General features: G+C 30.6%; 1 protein-coding gene across 2 annotated transcripts; it reads right to left on the bottom strand.

Annotated features, from left to right (window-relative positions):
- Positions 1-9,850: 9,850 nt before the first annotated feature.
- On the bottom strand, positions 9,851-18,383 carry LOC128167882 (alpha/beta-tubulin-N-acetyltransferase 9-like). Of its 2 annotated transcripts, XM_052833831.1 has the most exons (7): positions 18,211-18,383; positions 17,899-18,008; positions 17,381-17,437; positions 12,436-12,513; positions 11,921-11,980; positions 10,240-10,334; positions 9,851-9,988 (listed from the first exon to the last, which is right to left on the bottom strand). In XM_052833831.1, the coding sequence occupies exons 1-7, from the start codon at positions 18,285-18,287 to the stop codon at positions 9,875-9,877; spliced, it is 591 nt and encodes a 196-aa protein (XP_052689791.1). In that variant the 5' UTR covers positions 18,288-18,383; the 3' UTR covers positions 9,851-9,874. The 2 variants fall into 2 exon arrangements, with proteins under 2 accessions (XP_052689791.1, XP_052689792.1); XM_052833832.1 differs by lacking the exon at positions 11,921-11,980.
- Between the last annotated feature and the right edge of the window lie 1,318 nt (positions 18,384-19,701).

Genomic DNA, 19,701 nt, shown 5'->3' with positions numbered 1-19,701 from the left:
ATTAAATTTCCTCCCCAAAAGACCAAATAACAACCAATCGACAGGAAAAAAATAAAATTTATATGAAACAAGCATGCTATGATGTCAAAGCTGTCATGCAAATTTCAAATCTAAATTGAAGAAAAAAATTGCAGTTGCTTTTTTCTGCAATGCTCATATAACATTCCCATGTTTGTTTCAACAATATATTGGCATTCTTCTGCCCTCTGTGTGCAAGTTATTTTTCTATAGAATATGTCGACATGCATGATGAATATGTTGACATGCAAGACAAATATGTTGACATGCAAAATAGTTATGTCAACATGATGCATAACTATTCTGACATGCAAGAAAATTGCAATCAGATGAAAAAAAATTAAAAACGCTCAAAAAACATCAAATGTCGCCCACGTGACTTCCAACCTGCTAGATGCTACTTATTTTTGTTGCATGCAACTTCTTTATGTCAACATGCAACTTCTTTATGTCAACATGCAACTTCTTTATGTCAACATGCAACTTCTTAATGTTTACATGCATTGTATAGTTATCTTGACATGCTAGAAAAATATGTTGACATGCAACTTGATTATGTCAGCATGCAACTTATATATTTTGACATGCAAATTAGTTATGTTAACATGCACGCAAATTATTTATGTTGCAGTATGATATAAATATGTTGACATGCAATTTACATGTATTTATTCAACAACCTGTTAACAAAATAGTTAAATTGCATGTCAACTATGTTGACTGTCAACAGCTTTATCTCGCATGTTGACATAAATAAATAGCGTGTTGAAATATTTATCTTGCATGTCAAAATTACTAAGTCGCATATCAACATAATTATTCATCTCGTATGTCAACTATATAAATAGCATGTTGTAAGTCAAATATGGGCAATATATTTGATGTGTTTTTTTGTTGTTTTTTTTACAGATTTTGAACAATTTTGATCTGATTGCAATTTTCTTGCATATTATACTGCATGTTGACATAATTATCTTGCGTGTCGACATATTTGATAATTAAAAAACTTTCACAAAAAGGTCAGAAGTATGCCACCATACAATCTTAAAATTTTACCCCTGATGAAAGATTCATTGCTTAGTGAGTAGATTTGAAATGTAATGGGAAATGATTGGCTATTGTTTAGTTAATACACAAGATGCTACTTTCAGTTTTGTCAACTTATATTCCTCAAAACATTACGAGTATTAACCCTTTTATATTTCTTTTACTCTTTTAAGCTTGAATTCGTGTGCATGAATTTTGATTATATGAGAGAGAGAGAGAGAGAGAGAGAGAGAGAGAGAGAGAGAGAGAGAGAGAGAGAGAGAGAGAGAGAACTAATGCTAAAAAAAAAATCAGGATGCTGATGATAAAATATTTCCTCATTTTCACGCAATTTCATAGGATATTTTTAAAAATTATTTAGATGATATACCGACATCAAATGTTGCATTAACCTTTTATTAGCACGAAATTCAGTATTTCTGCTCCTCGGCAAAATTCCGTATCAAAGCTTTGCCGGCTCTTTCCTTATTACTTTACACAACGAATCTCGCTTCCTTGTGAAAAAAAAAACCATCACGTAAAAAAGGGAAACAGTTGATATCAAAGGTATTAAAATAATGTAATGGTTTTGTACCAGCAAGTTCTATGGATGGTAGTCTTTTTATCAAAATCTAAAGTCACAAGCTAATAACTTACTCATTTTTCTTCTTTTTTTTCATTAAATATAAGTCAGTGAACTATTTTAAACAGGAGTTATCATCTCAATAATATAGCACTAAAAAAGAATTTAGATACAAATTTAAAAAAACAAAAACCCGTGTATTTTAAGAAGGCTCCATGGCCATGAGCATTTATGATTTTCTTATGAAGAAGAGCTCCATATAAAAATAAAAGAAAATATTCAAACTAGTCATTACCAAATAAAATTTGATAGCTAAAATCTTGCTTTCTTAAAAATTAAAGTAGATTTGACGGGTTTTTTTTACCACCAAGCCTTCTTCATTGAAATTCATGCAGTCAAAAAAGTGTCGACCAAGGTTAACACTCTATAGCTTCCTTCAAGTGATGATATCTTAGAGTAAATATTTATAGTATTGCCTATATATCTATGTCTAAAATTTCCCATTTGGGGCCAAATCTTTTTATTCTTGAAACATAACTTTTCTTACAAAACAAAAAATTCTAGCTTAGTATCATCTTGTTAATATGTATGCATACACATTACGAATCAATATTTTGTTTGATTAAAATACTAGGTAATGTTAGAACACTTTTTAACGTTTTTAATGTAAGAATATTCAACAGCTGAGTACATTGTTAACGTCATTAAATTATTATCATACAATTCAAAATAGTTTACTGAAAAAAAATGAATTAATAAACCAATGAAATATAAGAAAATGATCAAATTACAATACAAGATCTAAAGTAATAACAAACCTTTTTTATAGTCTAAAGAACATACTTGCAATGTAAGTAAAACATTTATTTGAAAAAAATTATTTCACACATTAAAAAAAAAGATTTAATTCACTATAAATAGTATATGGACAATCATACACCAATAAGTATATACGCATATATTGTACATGTATCATTACACACGTATAGTTCGTACATGCACTACTACACACGTATCGTACATGTACTATTACACTGCAATTGCACTTAGCTGTAACGTTGTCTTTTGTCTCGGTAACTTATTTGACTATTTTTAGCATCAGTGCTTCTTTTGTTACTTTTTCACAATATCAATATGAATTAGGGTTTAGTTTGAAGAAATTTAATCGATTTAGTAATCATAAATTGGACATTTTTTTTAAATTTTTGCATTATAGTGTAAATTTGGTACAATACTGTTTCTTTTCTATATCTATTGATGATATTTTAGTAAAAAAAAACACCGAGAATATTTATTTGAAAACAATTTTAATCCAACAAAATTACAATGATGACATCAGAAAAAAGAAACTTGTTAACCATTTCTTGAGCTGGGAGCTAGGTAAAATGAGGGAAAAAACACAAATTAAAAATCAGTTTTTTTTCAATTAGTATTATTGAGAGGGAAATTGACACCGAAACGATAATCTCCTACCTACTTTCATATCGGTATCACTCTGATACTAAAATTGGTAAGGACCTTCTGATTTTCAATTTTGATATCGTTTAAATGATTACGAAATCAGCACTTAATATCAGATCCAGAAATTAACTGATTGGAGATGTAATTTCCCATAGGAACTTACAAGGGTCGCTGTCAGGACTGGAAATTCCTTTGGTATGCCCGAAACGTTCCTCAATCGATTCATAAGTCACTCGCTTCAACACTTTTGAAATAAATGGGAAAAGATATCTGCCTTAATATTTTATCTCCATTAATGATCTGAGAGAGACGGCGCTTTTTTGAATTGATACCTTCTATTTTTTCTCCATTATGTTAGGGATGACCTATCATTTCTCTGGAAATTAAGGCTGTATGTTATTAACAAAAAAAAAGACAGACAATCTCTTTCACCTTCAATTTTACTTTTAATGACTTTTTTTAATAAAATAGTTTTTATAATGGTTCTTGCATCAAGATGTTCACATATTACCCCCACCCCCTCTTTCTCAGGTTAGTAATTTGTTTAGAACGAATGTTATAAAGATAAAAAAGACAGACAATCCCTTTCACTTTCAATTTTACTTTTAATTAATTTATTTTAATAAAATAGTTTTTATTGTGGTTGTTGCATCAAGATGTAAGCATAATTATCCCCCTTCCCCTCTTTCTCAGGTTAGTAATTTGTTTAGAACGAAGCAAATTAACTCTCTCTCTCTCTCTCTCTCTCTCTCTCTCTCTCTCTCTCTCTCTCTCTCTCTCTCTCTCTCTCTCTCTCTCTTACAGTGACATACTTTGTATTTTGAAGTACTTCAGTCGCTTTAAAGTCGAGGATAGGATACAAGTAAAGATTGGCTTAATTGTCATGCAAATACAAGAAAACGAATAAAAGTTAAAATGATATTTAAGAGACGCCTACAAAAGAAATTTTATGGATCTTTCATCTTGAAGTCATTAGCATTTCGACAATATTTGATTACTGGGGTCTATGTCGACTTATAGAGTTATAATACTTAACTAACAGAAGGTTGATGCAAATATACTTTTATGAATCAGCAATTTTTTTTTCTTCTCAAGACCATCGTTGTTTGCCAATAGTGACTTGGAAAAATGTTTAAGATCCTATACGATTTACATCAAAGCAAAACAGAATTACACCATATATAAAAAAAAATATGAAGTGGATAAGATGAAAGCGTTTTAAGTCGCGTAATTATTTCCTTTCCATATTACTTCGCCCTATCGCAATCCATCATATTCATCGTTTTCTATTGAGGTAAATCAGAATGTCCAATCTTTGTAAATGTACCTTTAATAAAAAGAAAAAACACAGGTGAGAGAAACATTTTTTCAGCAATTTACAGGCGACGTACCTGCATATTCAGAAAGATCTCTTGGGTGCGATAGAATTCATCCCTGAGTTTATGTGCTAATTAGCGAGAATTTTTTCGAGACAGAATTTATAGTAGTTAACTTATAATTTTCTTTATAATAGAAAGTGTACAAAAAAGTTACATGAATTTGAATTATGATAAAAAATATCTCTTTTGTATGGTTCAGAATGGATTGTGATGCAAATGTTTCTAGGTAGGAGATGTGATTATTGTGACAATGCAGTTTCATATGCACATCTGGTTCAAAGTTAAAATAGGTGTGTTTGGATTTAAATGATAATTAGAAACTTGGCTTTTTTTACGAAATGTTGAAATGTTTAATTTTACAATAAAACTTTCATTTTACGGCCTCTTTCCCACCATTGTTTGACAAAGGGGAGGGTAGAAATCATTATAAGAATACTTAAATGAACCACAATTAAAGCAAGTCCTTGTACAGATAAGAAATAACTTTCTGAAGATCATGATGGTTGTCAACTGCCAAATTTGTCAACTTCCTCACCCATAGACAACATACAGGTAGTCATAAGGATAGACAGGTGTTGAAATCTCAATTCATTCTTATACGATTCTTTTTTTCGGGGGGGGGGGGGGGGGGGCTTTTTTCACCGAAACAACCAAATATGCAATAGCAATGTCGGTATTACAAGTATTCTGCAGGCTTTCAGATATGATATAAGAGAGAGAGAGAGAGAGAGAGGGAGAGAGAGAGAGAGAGAGAGAGATTGTGACGACAAATTATTTGTAAAAAACATAACAAAACAATGATGTAGCTACAGGCCCTGTATCTTTCTGTTGATTAAGGCATGGTTTTTACCGATGTTTATCCCTTAATGGAAGCTGCTGTAACAAGCCTTGCTTGGTTATCTTGCAATGAGATCAACTTGATACAAAATGGGTCTTTTTATTCTTTAATATGGGACGATGTCATCTCTAATGGACCGTTTGAATTAGTTTGCTAGTCGTCCTTTCAAACTTGCTTTTACGTGTGTTATGCGACTAGTAGTGTGAGCTGTGTTCTATCGTATTAAAAATGATAGTGCCGTGATAATACAGCTAAAAATACGTGTCATTCTTTTAGTCCAGATAATACAACATTAAGCAGTTTGGAATAATTAACATGCTATTAACATCACAATCTGGGGCGCAAAGTTCTTTTTCTTCTTTAAAAAAATGATGAAAATAAAAAAAAAAAATGTCAGTCAACGGATGTCGTGAATATTTTATCGACTGAGGGATTGTTTTAGTTTGCAGTTTAAAATTTCAACACATTATTCTTATTTTCCAGCCAAAATTCATAAAAAGAGATTTAATAATTAAAATTTCAATGCGCTGCAAAACACATAAAACATTGTCAAATATTAGAAATGCCTCAAAAAAGCACTTATTTGGTATTATAGTACAATGTAATAAAAAATATATAAAAACATCAATGTATCTATAAAAAAGTTGAAATATTTAAAAACTATTTCTTCTACATTACAATAAATCAGACGGTTTCTTTGTCGTAGTGAGAGCAAATTATTAATATATTGAATGACTAAGCACCTGGCGATAACGACAAAAAACCTTATACAACAGTCAATAGGCCCATAGATCCATATCTCCAAGGCATTTCTACCCAATTATTGTACTTTGATAAGGAAAATTATACAATTGATAAATGAAAAGATAGAGCATGATTTGGAAATAACATTTCTGGATAATTTGCTATGAATATAAATGTACAGAAGACGAGGCGGATAGAGAGGGAGAGAGAAAAAAAACCCGTATTTTGTAAAATATGCATACAAATGGCGGTTTTGTTGAATGTGGAGAAAACCATTATGATCATTTTCTCTGATGTAGATTTTTTTTTAGTAATTTTATAGCAAAATTAATCTTCCATACGATTTCTTGTTAAAGAACTTGAAAAATATTTAGGTCATTACATGTTCGACATTAAAATCATATAAGCTCGATTTTTTTTCTCGAAAAATCAGCGTTTTGACGGGTTTCCACAAGGATACTTCGAATCCAAATCCATTCAATGGAACCTGTATATGTAATATATATATATATATATATATACCGGTATGTATTCGTAATCCACAATTCAATTGCTGTTAAAATTGAGATCATAGAGAAAACTACTCAAAAGTAATAAAAACAAAAAACCTTTTTATATTCATATCCCAATTTTCTGTGCGAAATAAAATTTAACAAAAGTAATCTTGTTTCAATATCAAACTTCTACAATTTGTTTAAAGGGAAGTTTAAAAAGTAATGAATCTCTTTCAAATTCATACACCATTTTTTTTCTCCCACGAGACCTATCAATATGCCCCTGCCATTTTTGGTATCCGGAAGTACAAACTGTTTATATTCATGTATACCAAATTAGGTATGCGTACCTGTTTAACAGCACTGATTCGTTAAGCACCAATTAGCGAATAAGGTCATCCCCTTTAGAGTACCCATGAACATTGAGTTTCCTGCTTAATTTACTTTTAAATACTAATTACGTAGACCAAGAGGGAATTGATCCTATGCGAAGACAGGCTTTATGCATATTCATTGTCTCTAAAACCTCCTTTTAATTTGGAGTTTCATTGGATTTCCATGGTTAGCTACAAAGTAAAACCTAATCTAACATTTTTAAAATATACATAAAATCCCATAAATTTTTGATAACACAATTTCCAAAATAGAAATATTTGTCAAAAAAATGACTCCTGACGGTATTCCTAAATATTTCCCTTTGCTGTGTAACGTCTATATTACAACTTATTCACATTATACGATAAAAATCTGCAGATCGGTAAAAATAGATTATTGATGAAGATATCGCCAAACAAATTAAGATATTATTTCTCCTCACATTTTCCTATTTGTGCGCATGTATCGTTCAAACGGAAAATTTGCTTCGTGGGTCAGGTTTCCTTTAATATATACCTTCTGTGTTCTTAACCGTAAATCAACCACGGGCCAGGCTTACCTAAGCGAAGTCAAGTCTCGCGAGATAAACTATGATAGGTCCATCACAATTAGGAGCAGTGGCATCAATTAAAGGGTATAATTGTGTGAAATCTAATCTACCAGAAGAGGTTACCCAGTACTTTTCTGTCGTCTGATGTATCAATGGAGGGACATCATCAAGATCTATTTTCAGTACACCCCCCCCCCCTTTGTTTTATTTTTAGGTAGACGATACTAATTTTTCCAACCAATATTCTATAATGAATAATCCTCTTTATGAATTTATTGTCTTTTTTCTGTCTAAAATTCGGGTAGCTTTAAATATACCTAACAATGTTCCTAAATTTTGCGTCATTTTTCAAGAAATGATAATATTTTACAATTAAGTTTTGAACATATTTTATTGAATAAACCAAAAGTATTGGAAATAAGTTCTTGCAAATTGCTTTCTAGATATCTTCCTTTTTGCTATTTTGTCAATGTAGGTTTGTTTAACTAACTAAATCAGCATTTATGAAGTAGTAAACCAGTTTACGTTTTACACTATACGTCCTCTGAAAAGCATCAGCACAGATCTAGGACAATAAGGGCATTTTCATTTTCCTCGTTCTGATTTGCACGCGTCAATGACTGACCTTTGCAAAACATATGTAAATAAGATCATTAGTGTGTGAGTAATTACTGTGACATCATCAGATTCTGTGTAAATTATACTATGAGATCATCAGATTTTGTTGGAGATCAAAAGTTTGTGGTCCCTCTGGTTCTCTGATCAGACGATTTGTGTATTAATGATTGACATACAAATCTAGAAACTCTGATGACCATTTTTTATACCAAAATATGGTACAGCTAGTATGTATGTACTTGTACTACTGTGCGGTGCTGTAAACCATTTCAGTCTGTTCAAAGTGTTAACAAGCTACATCGAATTTTACACCCAGTGAATGAATTCTACCCAAAGATGAAGAAGTTATATACATGTGCACATACAAGTGTGTGATTCAAGATGTCGTCTGCCAGGTTTGTCAGACATACTGACATCAATCGCACAGAGGGTGTATTATTTTTCTACATGACACGTAATTCTGACACATTATACAGACTTCTGTTTCAAAATACTGGTTTTTGTGGTTGGGAATTCGAACAAGCTACAATCATCGAAGCCATGGTTTCGCAATATTAGTTTTGGGCACGTTCGGTTAGCGCGTCAGATTGGACAAATAAAGTGGATAAAACAACTAAATTATAAAAAAAATCATGTTTATCTATTATTATTATATATTTATACAAAAAAGTCGAAGTGTGAACTTTTGAGTTCATTGCTACCATAAACCTATAGCTCAAACTTCATTCTTATATCGTGTATTTTACTTCAAATCGTAAAAATATCTTGTACATATGTAGGAAGAAGAATATAAGCAGAGATTTGGGTCATACAATCAGCCTAAAAATCACACATAAAAATCAATTTTATTCATAATTTTTGTATTTATCAATTCGGATGATCACTGGATTTGCCCAAGCTGTACTTTTGAAACAAATCTTTTTTTTAAACTGTAACATTCAATTAAATTCAACAAAGTTCATTTAAATTTTATACTCGTAAAAAAGCCAGATTCATTTCATGACATTAAATTCGTTACAACTTTATTTCAAAGAGTTTTAGTACCCTATCGATCAACTCTGAAAAATGAGAATTCATTGCTGGAAGACTAAAAATGTACTTCAACAATATACTAGTACTCATGCATTAGTGAATGGATGAAATAAAATGGGAGAGTTTAAGTCAGGAGAAAAAAAAATCAAAGCCCATCCTACTTCTGGTACTTTAGTATACATGTAGTAATCTTTCCCCCTTGCTACCAACCTCCTAAACACACCCCCCCCCCCCCCCCCAAAAAAAAAATACAAAAACAAACACATTTTAAATTCGATTTCTAATCTCTGGGTTTTTTTTCGAGTTTAATGGTGTATTGCACATGTGGTTTAAAAAGCTTTCTAATCCATATGTTGCATTTGCAAGGATACACTCTTATTTCATTAGACATATTTCATAAACAAATAAATAAAGAAAACATAATAAAAAATAAAAATTTCTCCCAAATCGTTGTTTCTTTTGATGATATAAGCAAAATAAATAAAATAACCCATCTGTGATACGTATTTGGTTGTCATAAGATTGGTCAAAGGGGGGTAAGGGCGATATGGTTTGAACAGCCCTGGACTTCACAAAGAGCGCTATGTTCATTCTCTCTATTCGTGCTAATCCATTATAATCTATCACACGTTTTATGCTGATTTAATTACTATTGCGCAATTAAGCGTTGTTATTGAAGCCGTAAAAGCAAAATTAAAACCGCAATTGCTGACATTTGAAGATAAATGAGACTTTTTTTAAGAAAAAAAAAGTTTTTTATTTATATTTCTCTTCTCGGTAGCCTTCCGTCAACTCTGTTATTTTTGTTAAGACGTCACTTTCTAGATGGAGTACCAACGTCACCTCCTTAAAGATATCAGACTTGGATTCCTGCGAAAAAAAATAATATTATGCAGTTTGTGGTAGGTAGAAGAATTAAACCAAATCTTATCGTTTTCAATAAGCGTGAATATTATATTAATATATAAACCCCAACTTTTTTTCAACTAAACCTTAAATTAAAAATCCCCCCCCCCCCCCGAAAAAAGAAAATCCCATGAAAATGTCCATTAGACTTCGCTAGTTTGACGTCATCTACATTTTTGCGTGACAAGATATATCGACTGACAATATTGCCCTACCTCTTTAAATCCGTGTTTAGTGAACATCTTAATGCTGGCCTCGTTATCAAAACCAATCTTGGCACGCACCTGTTGAAGATTTAGATGCTCACAACCTGCAATTCATGACATAAAGACATTGGCGAGTTGATTTTGGAAATTACACAATGTAAGGAATAAAACATCTTTTTAAAAACACGATCGGTGTTGTTTTTATTGGCATGTCTATTGAATTGTCCATGGTATACGTAGGGATTTGGGTACTATCTCGTCTACTGGCACTTTCAGAATGACTTTAACCCATATTTGAATTAACTAGCTTTTCAAATTAATCATTATTATGCATTAAATCTACACAGATACTGATTTCAAATAGCGAGTCAAGGATTAAGAAGAAATGGGTAACAAAAATATACATAAACAGTAACACATCATAGTTTACAGTTTATATTCATATGAATTTCCATGTGCGGACGCGGATCTAGAGAGGAATGGGGGGGGGGGGGGGGGTCGGGTTCGACCCTCCCCCCACGTGTAAAATTCAAAATTATTTTATTTACAAGGGTTGTTCGGAAATTATTGAGACATTTACTCTTACTCCCATTGGAAAAAGAATAAATCATCGAAATTTCACCAGAAAATAAACCAGTATGTATTTTATTAATGTACAAATTTTGAAGTTAATAAATCATTTGTTCATTCCTGGTAAGCTAATAAAGCCTACTTCCAATGACCCGGCGAAACCACAAACTCATCGCAACGTCATTTTAACGTTTTTACTTGGTCCTATGTTAAAAGCACCTAACAAACGAATGGAAAACATGAATTATTCTTCATTTTTCATCTTTTCTTTTATTTTAAAATGGCAACAGTAATATATATTTTCCTCTCTTGTTTTTTTTTTTGGTGAAAAAAATCGAGTTATTTCTTCTTTTTAAAAGTCAACTTACTGGGAACGTCTCTTACATTCATTCTGTACATATCTTAGAACTGTTAAAATCAGTATAAAAAAAGAGTAATTTATATTTAGTCCATTTGTTTTAATTTTAGTTAAACAAACAGTAAATAAACCCCGATTAACTGAAGCTTTTGGCCTCTTTCCATCGTATAGGTTTTTCTGTAAGCAATTTCTTGGCCAAAAGGTCTTCTTCCGAGATTCACACCAATTTTATGTTTATTCGCTGCGCCGCCTTGACGTCAAATTTTAACAAACCGTCTTTGTCAAATTTCAATTGCTGGGTACATATTTAAATACTCTCTTTGTAATTCAACCCGAACTAGTAAAACTTACACAAAAGTGAGTCACAATAAAAAGCAAAATGAGCATCCCAAATTTGATTTCTTTTATCAAGAATTGTAGGTCCAACAACACTTAAGATAAAGATGTTTAAGTTTTTTAAACTCCAAATTTGTGCCTGCGCCAGGTACTCCAACCACCGACTTGTTTATGTACTGTCATAAACAAACTATTCATTATTTTGTAATATTACTTTGCTTAATTATTCGTTTGGGTTTTTTCAATGATTATGCCAATATACATTAAAATTCGTCACTTAAAAAGAGAGATATTCATGTTGTCTCAATAATTTCCGAACAACCCTCGTACATGATAAAATCTAAAATTACAAAATATTCATTTCGTTTTGAATAAGATAATTTAGAGAAACCATTTTCCGAATTCTACAACTCAAAGAGAACTCACCATATCGGATCATCAGGAACAAAGCCTCAGTACCGAACCCCTTACGACGGACGCTATCATCTAAGACAACAAAACCACAATTCTTAGTTTTTCAATATGTTTTTCACAAGTGTACTATGTTGTAGTAATTTTTAATTTTTTGTTTGTATTTTTATTCAATTTTTGTCCATCTTTGATTTGCTCTATTTTTCACACACACACACACACACACACACACACACACACACACACACACACACACACACACACACACACACACACCTTTTTGGGGGTGAGGGTTGGGGGGATTGTAGTGTTAGATACAGCGAATCTACAGTAACTACACAACGAACAACGAACTACTTCACAACGCTATTCTTCAATACGTATAAGAAGTGATTATATATAACACCAATAATTAAAGGATTAGTCAACTTTATAACCTAACTATTGTGTTGCATTTCAATTATCTTTAGGACCTGCATACAACATTCATTGAATAATTAATAAAAAATTATACATTGCTTGTTCACTACCTGCTATCATCATGTTGATTTCTCCTGCTCCTTCACTCTCTTCACCGAAAAACAAGTTGACATCACCAACCATAGCATCTATAGGTACAAAATGAATTTGATATAATTTTATTTTAGTAAAAAAACAAAACTTACTAGGATGAATCAAGAGAGACTACTCCGATAAAAAATTGAAGAAGAAAATTGATAACTTTTTAGTTCTATTTTACCTTATTCTACACAGAGTTGAATGTGTCAATTTTGTATTTGAATTAGTTACTTCATTGTTCTATTGTACATGTATTTAAATTATTCTATTGCCCTTTGTAATAAAAGGACTAAAAGACCATTTCTCTATGCCAACTAGACAATAATGCTCCAATATGTGAACCATGCATTTTGGGTTATTAAGGCCAGTTTTTATTCATTGTTTTTTGAGACCGACTGACCCAAATTTTCAGAAATTGGAAACAAAAACTGTTTGTGGTTTCAGGTGAATAAAATCTTAACCAGGCTTGGGGTAATGCTACATGTAATGGTAATGCATTGCAATGCATTACATGTTTTCAAAGTAATGCTAGTAATGTGTAATGCTACAATTTCAGCATTACAAGTAATGGTACTGTAATGCATTACTTTCCAAAATCTAGTGTAATGCTGGCATTACATGGCATTACTTAGCATTACTATGCTTATTTATGCATGTTCACTTTAAATATGTGATAAAGAAATGATTAGCTGAAATTGTACTTGATTAAAATTATTTTACAGAAGAAAGAAATAATTCTTGAGATAAAAATGTTTTAGTTGTTTTGTAAATTTTTTTTTAAAATAAAGTTCATTTTTAAATTCTTAATATTACTAGATATAACAACACAATTCCATAACATTTTTAAGAGTGTTGTTATTAAGAGTTTAAAATCATTTAAATCACTCTAATTAGTTTTCACTTCAATAAAGAGAATGTGTCAACAACACACACTATGCCCCCAGGATACTCTAAGTATCAAAACAATCTATTGTTAAAAGAGCGCTACACCCCAATCCCCTTCCCTTGGCTATGTCCCAATAGAATAGAGGACAGACATCCACCTTTAATTTAAAAACAAAATGAATGCATGTCCATCCATGATGAAAATCAAAATCACTTCCAATAATATAACCCATTTAAAAATAATTTCTCTCTCTCTCTCTCTCTCTCTCTCTCTCTCTCTCTCTCTCTCTCTCTCTCTCTCTCTCTCTCTCTCTCTCTCTGTTGTACATGTATATTAAGAACATTAGTTTGCACTGATAGAAAATACAAGATTCATGTAAAGGTATTAACATAAACTCAAATGAAATTAAAAGTGTTCAGCACGCAGACGATTTGACAATAACTGTAAGAGATGATATTTCTTTTATAAACACTATGAAAATAGTATACGAATTCTGTGATCACGCAGGATCCAAAATAAATGTTAATAAAACTAGGTGGACTAAAAAACACACTTACAGAAATTAATGGAATAAAAGTAGCTGATAATACTGTAAAGTGTCTTGGTATATATATAGGGCATGACAAAGAGGAATGTTACAACAAAAACTGGATGAAAATATATAATGATATGGAAAAACTGTTTGAATCATGGAAACGCAGAAAATTAACATTATTTGGAAAGTCTTGTATAATTAACACACTAGCTATATCAAAACTTATATACGTAGCGTCTATTTTATGCCTCCCAGGGAAGGAATTCTTAAAGAAAATTCAACGTCTCATATTTAATTTCGTATGGAATAAATCAGAAAGAATAAAACGCAATACTCTTATCGGCGATGTAAGAAATGGTGGTCTGGGTATCATTGATGTAGAAAGTAAACTCAAAGCTTTAAAAGCGGCCTGGTTACCAAGAATATTGAAATCAAAAGGAGTTCTGTACAATATACTGAACGGTTTTTGTAACAAATATAATATAGATGTGATGTATGTTTTGCAATTTTCGAGTAACGTAGACAATCTAAAATTTCCACTGTTCTATAAAGAAATACTTTGTTCTCTAAATGAATGTAAAATTCCCCGATTAGATGTAATGTCAAATGTCAATATAGTACGACAGCCGATATGGAACAATTGTAATATGCGATACAAAGGAAATGTATTATTTTTTGAAAATTGGGTTAAAAGTGGCATCCTATTTGTGAAAGATATACTGGATAATAATGGAAAAATTCGAACTTTAGAAAGTTTAACCAATGTTTTGAAAGATAGATCTAATTGGTTATGTGAATATAAGACTATTATTTCTGTGTTAAAATCAGTGGTGAGAAAATATAATTTTGCAAATACAAAATTTGTGGATAAGAAAATTGGTTTAGATTTTTATTTTCAAACTGGCTATGATAACTTGTATGGAAAAAAATGTAATTTTTTTTACAAAAATTTTATAAAGAAGAAGTTTACAAAACCTTGCTACCAGACAAAACTATCGAAAGAGTTTGAAATTCACGATACTCAACAATGGGAAAAAATATATGTCTGTAAAATTTTAGAAGTTGAAGATAAACAATTATCTGACTTCAATTACCGACTGCTTAATAATATATTGTGTAATAATGCATATTTATGTTAATGGAAGGTAGATGTGAAACCAGAGTGCAGGATGTGTAACAAGATGGAAACAAGTTATCATTTGATTTATGAATGTAAAAATGTGCTATTGATATGGAGGTTATTAAGTGAATTTCTTTCTTTTGATGTTAAATGGAAACATATTATTATAGGTTTTTACTTAGAAAACAATAGAAAAACTGCAACATTAAATTTTTTAATATCCTTAATAGCATTGAGAATATATAAGTATAAAATGTATTGTAGATTAGAAAAAATAGATGAAAACGAAGAAGGTCTTAAGACGCATATCAAATTATCTCTGTTAAATTACGCATCTGTTTTACGTTTGAAGTACAAATCTAGAGCAAGTTATATCACTGATTTTGCTCGTATGTTGTAAAATACTACTATATGTAAACTTATGTTATATAAAATTATACATTTATAAATAAAATATCTACTGAGAGGAAACCAGTCCTCCAGTAGCGCTGTCTATAGGGTATGTGAATGAACTGTAACGAAGAAGTGGTGATCCCTATAGACAGCATATATCTACATTTACTGTTAGAATTCTTCAAATTTATTTAGTAGTACTCGGTGATAAACCCTATTATTATTTTTATTATTATTATTACCACTATTTTCTTTTTTTAAAGCAATAAACATGTACCGTAAAATGTAACTTAAAAAAGAAAATGTCTATCATTTCATAAAGATGTATGCATACGACCTAATTTAGATATTTTATATTATTACCAGCACATGTTCTGTGGCTACTTTTGTCAATGCTAATACTATCATTATTATCGCATCTATTATATTTTGATTGATAAAATGTTGTTTATATGTTGTATCTAATGACAAGAAAAAAAAAAGATTCATGTAATTTTATATTATTGCACTTGATATATATCCTCCAAGATAAAGATTGCCAAAAAATCTTTCAGTCCCAGCTTCCACTGCTCCTGTAGAACGTTTATTTAGTATAGCTGGGAAGGATTTTCAAACCTAACAGGATGCAGTTAAAAGATGAAGCCTTTGAAACTTTGATGATCATAAAGTGCAACAGCAATCTTTTGCCTTAAAGTATAAAGAAATCAAATTAAAAATTATTAAGAAATATTACTTGGAAGATCCTCTGTTTATAAATTAATACAATTAGGTGTCCAAAATTATAAATATTTGTGTAATATGGGGAAATATCTCTATTTAGCTATTAATAACTGCAACGTTATTCCATAATTTGTTTTTTGTTATGCATGTTACTTCTGTGTCTCTATTTTATATCTGACATTATACCATGTCAAATGTTTATAAATATTTAGTATTTACTTTTGTAATATATTGTTCATAATGCCACAAGATGATTATATATTGAGCAAATAAAGAATGAATCTTGTATACTCATTGAATTTTAACCCGATACTGAACATGAACCTGTAGATATGTTAAAGAGGGTTTTATATTTGAAACATTTTCAAAAACTCTTATTAAGCTTTACTTTTTTAAAACAAAGTAATGGTAATGGTAATGCATTACTTTACTCATGTAATGGTAATGTAATGCATTACTTCAAGAAAATCAAGTAATGGTAATTTAATGCCCAAATTCATGAAGTAATGGTAATGTAATGCATTACTTTACAATGTAATTTGCCCCAAGCCTGATCTTAACCATTAAATCTACCAGAAAAATCAGCATATACAAAATGATATTTGAACAAGTTTTAATATAGAGGGAATTTTCGTTGGATGTGTTATCAATTTTTGGGGTGTATGTGGTTATACTATTACATTTATAATTTTTTGTGAAAATGTGCATGTCTTTATTAATTTTTTATTATTTGGACTTACTGACCCAATTTAAAAAAAAAAGTCTTGAAAAACAACTTATAAAAAAAACATGGCCTAATCACCATGTTAAGCAGTGATAATAAGTACGTTGTCCTATCATTTTGTTGAAAATTCTTGGTCTGTTTTCACTTCTCAAATATGTACCTTAATTTCTATATAATAATACAAGGAACCAAATGGCTATGAATTAATAATTTCTACTACTTTTTTCTTTCAGCTGTGCTGTATTGTAGAATAATTTGAACTGAACTGGGATATGAATTATTTAGGGTAAATGCCTTGCCTTGTTTTACGGTGGGATAATTAAATTTGATCTTACTGATCAAGTTGCTGAACAAAATAAATTAAAATGGATGTTCCCAATGAAAAAAATCTAAAGTTTTTAAATCCCTTCGATATTGTTATTTCCTTTGACATTTATACATTACAAAAGCTTACTGTCATAACTTCATATCTAAAGGAGTGAAAAAGGCATTCAACAACAGTCTTTTGTCAATTATTTACATTCATTACAGAATCTCACCGATCTCTGTGTCTGGTCCGTTATATTTCTCTTTGTTTATTACAATAAATGTGCACTCTGGAAATAAAAAAAAAAAGGAGGATACGATTGATTGAATAGATTACAAGGAACAATATATCAGATATATTAATGACTTTTAATTTTAATGGGTTTGGGTTTGCTGAATTTTTAATTAGTTTAAAGTTTGATCTTCGTTTTAGTTTTGAACATGCATATCAAACAATAAATTTCAAAGAAACTCAATTAGATCTGATTTCAAAATACTTCTGTAACACTTTATCAATATTGTATATCTATAGAGATCATGACAAAATATCTGCATCTATTCAGTGTCATACATGCACGACATATAAAGTGCTATCAAAATGCATGCAATTATTTTAATAATTAATCAATTATCTTTTGCATCAAATTATAAAAATCCCATAAAATGCATTAATTGCTGTTTTATCTTTTAAACTGTAAAAGCAATTTAATTCAGTGCATATATTCAATAGTTTCAAAGCATGATTAATTACTGTCATCATCATTTCTCCAGTTCTTTTGCATTTCATATTCCTCTTCCAAAGATAGAGGTTCAGAAGCTGTTAATCTCTGTAGGTCTTCTGACTTCATCCAGTCATGATATCTGTATGGGAAAAAAACATTTCATTTACTGTATGGTTTGCCATTATTAAAATTTGATAATTAAAATGTACAAATTGTAAATTGAAAATCTCCCAGCTGCTCTGAATCGATCACCTCAGAAACGGGATATTATCTGATATGCACTTTGTGTTTGGCTCAAGTATGAACGTTCAAACAACTCTCTCTCTCTCTCTCTCTCACACCTCGGTATATGCTTTTCTTCGTAAGGAACCAGCACAACCTTATCTCCGATTATTATAGTGTTGCTATTAATTTTCATGTCCCTGTATTTTCTTCTGTGTGTCTACACGACAAAAACAAGAAACAACTACATTTCACCAAAGTTATTATGGAGGAAATTCGGGAAAATGGTAAGGATTGGGTAAAGCAAGGGAAATGAGACGTCGATTTTAATTTAGGTAATAAATTTATACACGCTCATTTCATGTACATTAGAGCATATTTTTAATTGAAGAAATTAATTACATGCACAAGTGTTAGCAATTATAATTATTTAGCATACTTTCTTTCAAAACAGACATTAAATTTACGTATGTATAGAAAATAAATTTTGAGCGAACTGTCTGTTCTTTGGCATACTGTAGGTGCCCCCACATCGTCGGAACCCACGAGTTTTCTATCCGTTATACCGTTGAAAGCAGTGTAAAGGATAGAAAACCCGTGGTTTCCGACGATGGTGCCCCCATCAATATTTTTGTAAATGCTACATTTGCATGTATACGTTTACCCTCTTTACTATAAAATCAACGATGATTATATATATATATATATATATATATATATATATATATATATATATATATATATATATATATATATATATATATATATATATATATATATATATATATTTGAAACACAATAAAATCCACAGTGGTCGGCGAGTTATAGATAAAAATTAAATAAGAAAACACGAAAAACGTTATATATATATATATATATATATATATATATATATATATATATATATATATATATATATATATATATATATATATATATATGAGAGAGAGAGAGAGAGAGACTTTCCATTCGTCATTTACAAATTAGGTTGGGCGCCTATAGATATGTTTTTGGAAAGTGTTAAAATTATAGGAATTCTGGACTATTTGATAAACCACTCACAACATGTTATTGTAAACATTTTATTAGATTACCTCATGTGGTCAAGGTTATATAGTTAGATAATATACATACATGTGCATGTAGTGTCGCTCACTTTTGAGAAAAGTTTAATAAAACTGTAGTGCACGCGGCTGAGAGAGATATAGATTATAAAGTTTATGAAAAGTTTATGAAATCGACTTTCAGTGTTGCTGCACTATCCTTACATTATTTTACATCAGAATCTACTTTAACCTGAGTAAGCAGTTAAACCAGAGACTTATATAACATATGTGCATAACATCTCTTAGGTCTGTAAATATATAATATCTTAATAATGTAACTTATTGGCATAGCGAATATTTCATTTTTACACTCAACTGAAAGGAGATTGAAACGGAAGGTTTGAGGCGATATGGGCAAAAATTGTGAGATCAGCCGCCCCACCGTCACCAATACTGGTACACGTATTTTTGCAAATTTAATTTTTGCGATTTCGCACCGACTCTAAATTTTTAATGGACTCCGCTTGATTTTTCATGTTTCAAAAAGGTAAATATCATCGTTCA

This window comes from Crassostrea angulata, chromosome 10 (assembly GCF_025612915.1).
Source record: "Crassostrea angulata isolate pt1a10 chromosome 10, ASM2561291v2, whole genome shotgun sequence".
In the NCBI taxonomy this organism is placed as follows: domain Eukaryota; kingdom Metazoa; phylum Mollusca; class Bivalvia; order Ostreida; family Ostreidae; genus Magallana; species Magallana angulata.
The sequence above is the reverse complement of the archived record's forward strand: the minus strand, read 5'-3'. Positions and strand labels throughout refer to the sequence as shown.

Excerpts from the sequence above, each read along its gene's own strand:
- LOC128167882 (XM_052833831.1), bottom strand. The coding sequence starts at position 18,287 with ATGAAAATTAATAGCAACACTATAATAATCGGAGATAAGGTTGTGCTG. Across the intron at positions 17,438-17,898 it reads CTGGAGAAATGATGATGACA|AGTGCACATTTATTGTAATA; the intron begins GTAATTAATCAT and ends TTTTATTTCCAG. Across the intron at positions 9,989-10,239 it reads CTAAACACGGATTTAAAGAG|GAATCCAAGTCTGATATCTT; the intron begins GTAGGGCAATAT and ends TTTTTTTCGCAG.